The sequence below is a fragment of the Camelus ferus genome, chromosome 30 (assembly GCF_009834535.1).
Source record: "Camelus ferus isolate YT-003-E chromosome 30, BCGSAC_Cfer_1.0, whole genome shotgun sequence".
Lineage (NCBI taxonomy): Eukaryota > Metazoa > Chordata > Mammalia > Artiodactyla > Camelidae > Camelus > Camelus ferus.
The window spans coordinates 25,455,321-25,463,882 of record NC_045725.1 but is presented as its reverse complement, the minus strand read 5'-3'; the positions used below and the strand labels follow the sequence as shown (position 1 = coordinate 25,463,882).

General features: G+C 43.7%; 1 protein-coding gene across 1 annotated transcript; it reads left to right on the top strand.

The window, feature by feature from the left end:
- The first annotated feature begins 860 nt into the window (after positions 1–860).
- LOC116660635 (serpin B3-like) lies at positions 861–8,556 on the top strand. Its single transcript, XM_032470536.1, is given in 9 exon segments — positions 861–1,015; positions 1,617–1,809; positions 2,401–2,457; positions 3,715–3,837; positions 4,151–4,268; positions 5,953–6,095; positions 6,388–6,543; positions 8,115–8,427; positions 8,430–8,556. Coding segments are annotated over 8 exon segments (1,176 nt in total). The 5' UTR covers positions 861–1,015; positions 1,617–1,641; the 3' UTR covers positions 8,528–8,556.
- Positions 8,557–8,562: the final 6 nt, after the last annotated feature.

Genomic DNA, 8,562 nt, shown 5'->3' with positions numbered 1-8,562 from the left:
CTCAATGTGCTTCTGCGATGGGAAGTCAGACACATGGAGAGACTGAGGCTCCAGTGGCGACATGTAACCATGGCATTCAGAGAACGCTTTTTCCTCCTTTTTCTCTCAGGCATTAGACTCTGCTGTCCAGACCAAGAACCTGAAGCCGGCGTGCTCAGGGGCAGGCTGACCAAGACATGTCGTGATTCTGCAGCTCAAGCAATTTATTTTGCTGCTTCCTCTTTCTGCCAAAAATGAGATACTGCCACCAGATTGGCCCCTGTTGGCATCCATTGTTCTTCTCACCGAGAACATGTTAACTCCGCAAGGAAATGAACCTCCCACTGACCTCAGAAATCAGGGCCACACCGGGCTTGGCTGCAAGAGGCACGACCGGGAGGACCACTGCCAAGGTCCAGCCGCTAAGGGAAGGCAGATGACGCCTGTTCTCCATCTATTGCAGGGACACCTCGTCAACATCTCTTATGCTGTAATTCAAGCTATTTTTTGGTTACAAACAGTAAATCCGAAGGAACTCGCTCTGTGAGAAAGCCCTTTCAGAGACTAAACTACAAAATATAAGCTTTTTAATTGTTTGTGTTTGAACTGACCGTAAAGACATTCAATGTGTAAGAGAAGAAAGAATTTTAAGGGTTCTTTCTAGTTGTGGGTAGTGGCTCGGATCATGGGAAGGCGTTGGAGTTAACTATATTCTCATTGGTAATAGAAAGGCAGCTACATGCAGTTCTTATGAGCCAATGATTGCAGGTCCCAATTTCTTCTACTGCTGAAAAGGAAATCCAGGATTAAAAAAATACTCTTGTCTTTACTCACAGAGAATTAACCTCAGGAAGGTGGAGGTGACTCAGGAAGCTGATGGTTAGCCTGGTGAAGAAACCAAAGGTTGATTTACTGGAAATTGCAGCTGCTCTGGGCAGTGGGAGGTGCAAGAGGGAGCTATATATTCCCATCTCACCGCTCACCTCGCAGACGCCGACAGGCTCCCGGCCGACCTCTGCCTCCTCCAGGATCACAGGTAAGGGCTGCCAGCAGCGCTGCTTCACTGCCCGGAGCTCTTCTGAAAGTGATAACAATGATGTGCATCGTCTCATTGGTCTGTTTCATTTTGTCTGATAGTACTTTACTTACTCTGCTAGAAAGTAAGTAAAACGCCTTTTTCATCTGATTTAATCTGGTGGTAATGTGTTTATTTGCATAAAAATAATCCTTTAGGAATACATGTGTTGCAGGGATAAGATGTCTGGCCCCCACAGATCCTTCGAGAAAAAAGCAGAGTTTCCTCACAGTAGAAGGCTGATGTGGCAACATCCACCTCTCTTGGGATCTGTTGTAAAGCGTTTTCTACCCAGTCTTAGTATAGTCAGCAAAGACACAAAGATAAAAAGATACACTATTTCTTTTTCACAAACGTTTTCTTTTAAATAGTAATTTCGATAGGCTTCTAATGATGAAATGTTTACATGTGTGTTAAAATGGATTTGAAAAGTCCAAAGAAGAAAAACGTTACTTGCCAGAAACCTACAACCTACATAAAAGGCATTTCTTTTAAGAAAATTGTATTACAGACTAACCTTCCCTTCAGTAAACTCATTGTAAAATGACGGATGCTTTTCCAGGAGCTCCAGACAGCGTCAAGACACCATGGATTCACTCAGTGGACCAATCAGCCACTTCGCAGTCGATCTGTACCAACAGATCAGACAGAGCTCAACCGGGAAGAATATCTTCTACTCCCCCCTCAGCATCATGTCAGCCTTTGGCATGCTTTACTTGGGGTCCCGAGGAAACACTGCCGCACAACTTCAGAAGGTAGGTGGCAGCTTCCTCTACGTGCAACAGTTGTCACTGGACCCTCTGTTGTCTTGTGTTCAGATGGTCACAGATCTGGCAGTCCGCAGGGCTCGCACAGAGAGCCGCAAGCAGCCGCGTGACTGGGTGAGCCCGGGGTGGTGGGGGACACATGTCTCCCCCAGTGCCTGGCCCCCTCTGCTTCCCTGAGCCCAGACCTCCTCTGGGACCCACATGAACCCCTACAACTGACCCCCAACCCGAGGGGAAGAGTTTAGCTAGAAGTGATACATTGACTAAAATCCGTGGGAGTCAACTGTACGTGCTCCCTCTGAAGTGAGTGAAAATGAATCAGGATTTTTTGAATTGGCTGGTGATCAACCCACTTTGCTGTGTCGTCAAGAATCAAAATGCTTACACTTTGATTTACTTTATTCTTAAGTCTTTGTTTCTTTCTTTATTTTTTTTGCTTTGGTTTGGGAATTTTGATTGTTTTCTTGCATATTTTCTTCCGTTTTGCCTTTTTTCTTCCTTCCACCCTTCCCTTCTTTCTTTCTTTTTTTTATGTAAAGATCTTTATAATTTCTTTGTCCCACTTCCTGTCTCCTGCAGGCCCTTCACTTTAATAAGGTCGCAGAGAACCCAACAGGAGGAGCCACAGCGGATCCCGTGAGTCCGAGGGCACTTGGGCCTGGAGGGAGGTCACACATCCGAGACGGTCGCACGTTACACTGGGAATTTCAGATAAACGGAGAAAAGTCCATTTTGAGGGAAAATCTTAAGCAACATAGAGTGGAGAGAGTTGTGTCTCATTTTATATTACATATTTATTTCATACATTTGTTTTCCGAAAAGGAGATTAGCATCTGCTTAAGATCATGGGCTCTGGAGCCCGAAGTTACCTGCAAATTCCTTCTCACAAAAGCTGTTCACAAAGAGGGAAGAGGCAAAATACAACTGCTCTGAGTCATCCAGTCCTCATCCCAATTAACTAGGGGCAGTAACAGGTCTGCTGCAGTACATGCAAATACATGCAAACCACGGCAACAGTGCCTGGACGATGGAAACCCTGACACGTGTTATGTATTCTATTTACAGAATCACAATCATCACCATAATCAGAATAATGTGGCTAAAATGATGTAAATTTAATTAACTCATACATTAGAGTCAGAGCAATAAGCACACATCCAGATATATTTTGGACAAACATTGACTGAGGGTTATGATTATAGACCGAACAGTCCAAAGCCCTCAGCGAGCAAGTGGACGGTTCCGGGTTCAGACAGGCCTGAGGTGCATAATTCGCTTTGCTACACTCTGTCCCCTTGGACAACTTTTGGAACTTTCAGAGGGCTCTTGTTTTCAGGGGCATTGGGCTAAAGGCTTAGAGATAGCGATGTCAGCCCATTGGCACGTTACCCAGCACACACGGCTCCTGCACTGGGAGCCTGACGGTTGTGAGAGAAGAGCCATCGAGCACAGTGCGCAGGTCTCACAAGGTCATCCCAACAAGCAGTGGAACGGGGCTTCCTGTCGTAACAGAGAATAACTTACACTTTGACGTTCTCATTCCCTTGATGACTGTGAGAGATGCAGTGCGTTTCTAGCCTTCAAGGAGCTTACGTTTACTGGGAAGCGAAATCTAACCATGAGACGATGAAGGCACAGCCAGCAGTGGAATGGTGCTGCATCTCTGCTTCAAACGAGACATGTTTGGAGTATGTTAGAGCAGGAGGCATTTCCAGGAAGACTGAGTGTAAGGATTTGAAGGATATTTCAGATAAAATACACCGAATACCAGGGAATAACAACAAATGTCATCGTTGGGGATACAGTGCGTTAGAAACAGATCCAACAGACTTACGTGGGTTTAGTATTTACATCAAGAGAGAATCTGATGAGCTCTCGTTTTGATGTTTGAAGGTTGAAAATCCAGAAAATCATCACTTTCAAAAGCTCCTGACTGAATTAAACAAACCCACTGATGCCTATGAGCTGAACGTCGCCAACAGGCTGTATGGCAGAAAGGAGTTTCCCTTCCTTCAGGTGAGTTTCCCTGGCCTGCCCACACCTTTCATCTGCATCCTGGTCCTCTGCCCCCCGGTCTCCAAATGGGGGAGGAGAGGCAGGTGACCCTGGCTGACCCCCACAGTGAGCATTTACCCCGGGGACATCAGGCTCCCACACCACAACCCACCCTCGGGTTGTTCCAGAGCCTGACCACCCACCAGTGAAGTGGGGTTGGGATAGTCCCACGTCCTGTCTCTGGTCATGACTGAGCATGATTTAATTTGGGGATGCTTACATAGTTACTCATGAGTTACTCTGAATTCCTCCTTTCTTCCTTCCCATGTCAAAGGAATACATGGATAATGTGAAGAAGTTGTACCTAGCCAGTGTGGAATCTGCTGATTTTGCGAATGCTCCAGAAGAAAGTCGACAGATGATTAATTCCTGGGTGGAAAGGCAAACTAATGGTACGTTATGAGAGGGTCAGTCACTAAGAATCACTTTTGAGTCCCCGGGGTGTGTGACACCCCCCCCCATGCTGGACACTGCACTAGGTGCCAGGAGAGGGGTGAGGCGAAACTGCAGAGGATCAAGGAGGACGTGCAGATGGTGGGATGGTCGTAGTAAATGTGGACAGAAACAGGGGAACCCAGGAGGGATCCCAGCACCAGCTCCTGGAAACACAGCAGGAGTCTGGGGGTGAAATGTCTTTGTGGATCTCAGGTCTCTGCTCAAACTTCATTTAATTTCACACCTATTTCGTTAGTTCGTTAACTTCTGGATTATGATCATGAGGAGAAAATATTAAAAGGATTCCCTCAACATCTAAACCATCCTTCTTGTCACATGCAGCGGAGCTGCCTGGCCCGTTCTCCGTGCCCACGTCCTGCAGGGATGGTCACAGCCATCTCCCCAACCAAGGCAATGGATGGACAATCTCTCCATCCTCTGAACCACGCCCTTTCTCCCATCCTAATTATAGGTCAAAGCTATAGCATTTCAAAGTGGAGAAATAATTGGAAGACACCCCGGGGACTGGTTTAGGGTTCATTTCATTCATCCTGAAGAGCATTCAGGGTTATTTCCTCTGAGTAGTGAGTGAAATGTGGGAAGATGGGGGAGGAGAAAGGAAGAAAGGAAAAAAGGAAGGAAGGAAGGAAGGAAGGAAGGAAGGAAGGAAGGAAAGAATGAAAGAAAGAAAGAAAGAAAGAAACAAACAAACAAACAAACAAGGAGGGAAGGAAAGAAAGAAGGAAAGAAGGAAAGAAAGGAAGGAAGGAAGGAAAGAAGGAAAGAAACGAAGGAAAGAAAAGAAAAGAAAAGAAAAGAAGGAAGAGAGAGAAAGAAATAAAGAAAAAGAAAGAGAGAAAGCAAGGAATGAAGGAAGGAAGGAAGGAAGGAAAGAAACAAAGAAAGAAAGAAAGAAAGAAAGAAAGAAGGAAGGAAAGAAAGAAGGAAAGAAAGGAAGAAAGAAGGAAAGAAAGAAAAGGAAAGAAAGAAAGAAAGAAAGAAAGAAAGAAAGAAAGAAAGAAAGAAAGAAAGAAAGAAAGAAAGAAAGAAAGAAAGAAGGAAGGAAGGAAAGAAAGAAGGAAAGAAAGAAAGGAAGGAAGGAAGGAAGGAAAGAAGGAAAGAAACGAAGGAAAGAAAAGCAAAGAAAAGAAAGGAAGGAAGAGAGAGAAAGAAATAAAGAAAAAGAAAGAGAGAAAGAAAGGATGAAGGAAGGAAGAAAGGAAGGAAGGAAGGAAGGAAGGAAGGAAAGAAAGAGTTGTTAAGAAAGGAAGAGTAGAACAAATTCAGAGGAAACAAGAGAGGAAAGCAGGTGTTGAGGGCACCGGGAGGGAAGGATACAGTGAGAGAGGGAGGAAATTAACACTTGGAAAGATCAGCTGAAATCGTTTCATCCATATTCGGTGTGAGATGACTCATGTCACCAGAACTGAACGCCTTCCCAGTCATAAGAAGGGGTCTCCACGAGGGTAACTCCGTCAACCCGGTGCCAGGAGAGAACATTCACTTCTGGAACTATTGGGCATGGTGTCCCTAATATGGTGACTTGTGAGAATGTTTTAATGATCAGTTGTAACTTTCAAAAGATCTTCAAGAAAAACCTCGTGTGCCTTCATGAAGACCTTCCATTTTCTTTCTTTGCAGAAAAAATCAAGGAACTATTTCCCAAAGGTTCTCTTGACAGCTCCACTGCTCTGGTACTGGTGAACGCAATCTATTTCAAAGGGCAGTGGCACCGGAAATTTAAGGAAGAAAACACGGTGGAGGAAAAATTTTGGCTGAACAAGGTATTGTCTATACTTTACTTACATAATGTAACCTAACTGTACGAGGAATGTGAATTTTAAATGCATAATGATTAATGGGCAACTGCAGTAGAAAATAGAATGTGTCGAGGTTCTATTTTCTTCTCTTTTTCTTTCTTTATTTACTTCGGAATCTTTGAAGAAACTCTTGTCTAACTTACAGATTCCCCAGACCATCCCCTAGAAGGAGGATGAGTTTGGTATCTCAAAAATATTATCCCTTTTTCTGACTTGTAGTCATTTGCCATTTGTTTGCCGCATTAATTTCTTGCAGGATAGAAGCAAATCTGTGCAGATGATGAAAGAAACCAACGACTTCAATTTCACCTCCCTGGAGGACATGCAAGTCAAGATCCTGGAAATACCGTACAAAGGCGCGGAGCTAAGCATGATGCTGCTGCTGCCCAATGAAGTAGATGGTCTGCAGAAGGTAAAGCCGTGCACCTCCAAGTCTTCCCACTGTTGCTTCGATTCCTAGCAATGCAAGCAAAATAAGCTGTTCATACATTGGTGGTGCTGGCTGGCAGAGATCCAGCACAGAACAAACAAATTTCTCAAGAATCACAGTCTGGTAGGCAGAATACATAGAAAATCTGTCCATCACAGGTTGCATTAATATTCTGATGAACCTATGGAATGTCAGTTCACAAAACTATATACCTAGCTCTTCATCTTCCTATTTTGCAACCCTAACAACCTGCAGCATATTCCAGTCCACTCATTGGAAGACAAGAAAATTAACACTCAGATGTAGGAGACACGTGGAGGTATTTGCCAGTTCACTGGCAAACAAAAGAAAGAAATTAAAACAGGCAAGTTTACATAGTGCGTATGAAATCAGTGGTTTTGTAGACTGTGGGCCAATAGATTTATCTTCATGCCCACATTTCCGTGTGGAAGTATTCTGTCCCTAGGAGCTCAGAAGCCATGCTGACCTTCATTGCTCCAAGAGTTTGAAAAAGGAGGAACTATAGAATTTTGTTCTTAGCGTTGCTTTAATACAGTTAATATGTAAAAATACCCAAAACAGTATCTGACATGAACGGAAATTCTGTACATGGCGGTCTGCCATCACTATTATAGCTGCTGCTGGCGCTGATGTGGCAGTGAGCTTGCCACACTCAGAGTGTGTACGGAGTGACACTGGCAACCGGAAGTCCTCGGGGAAAGTCCTGTGGCAATAAACGTGAACAAACATCAGAGTACTCTTTCTCCAGCTCTGCGGTCCCCATTATCCGGGACCCCGGGAACCCCAGTTCTGGGATTGTAGCCTATGGCAACAAGTCTAAATGAGGCAAACGCTTTTGGACAGAAGTGGCTCAAAATAATGAAAAATTTTAAACAAGGAACAATGGTACACGTTTGTGTTACCAGTAGTTTAGCTTAGGGATTGACACGCAGTGAAGGTATATTCACACAGATGTTCATTAAATAAAGATAGATACAGTGAGTATCAATTTAATGGCAGTATTATGCAACAATTTAAACTTGATCATAGTAATATATATCTCTATGGGAAAAGTTTACGAATAAGTCAAGCAAGGGAAAAGAACAGAAGTAGGATGTATGCTATGATGCACAATGTAAAAATTTATGAAGGAAAAGACATTAACAAGAGAGACTTTGAAAATGAGGCGTGCCACACATACGGAGCGGGAGAATTGAACAGTTCATCTTTTACAAAGTAATCTTATTTAATGATTCTGTTGTTGCATATATGTATGTGTATAGAAATCTATACATATATATATTTTAAAGGTATTTATGTATGCATTTATAATTTGTGTACATATATAGCTAAAAATAGCAATGTCATGACTATACAAGAACATTTATTTAATTATATAATATATATTCAGGACTCTATTCCTTTTGCATCCTCGGATTAAATCTAATAGTTTGAATCTCTTGTATTTACACTTACTGTTAAGATAAAGTTTCCCCACACGTTACAATCCAGTGTTAAGCTGGGCTCCATGTCCCTGTTTTCCATCATTACAGCTGGAAGATAAACTCACTGCTGAGAAATTATTGGAGTGGACGAGCTCACAGAATATGAGGACGAGTCAAGTGGATTTACACTTACCTCGGTTCAAAGTGGAAGAGACCTATGACCTCAAGGACATGCTGAGAGCCCTGGGGGTGGTGGACTCCTTCAATTCTCAGAAGGCCGACTTCTCAGGCATGACCAGGAAAAACAACCTGGTGGTGTCTAAAGCCTTGCACAAGTCCTTTGTGGAGGTGAATGAGGAGGGCACGGAGGCCGCAGCGGCCACAGGCATCAGTACAGGTATAGGTATAACATCAGCAACCACGTTATGAACGTTTTCCATTGTGATCACCCTTTCCTGTTCTTCATCAGACACAACAAGACCAACAGCATCCTCTTCTTGGGCAGAGTCTCTTCCCCTTAGATGTGATTACCCTTGCACGGCCCTAGGGGCACATG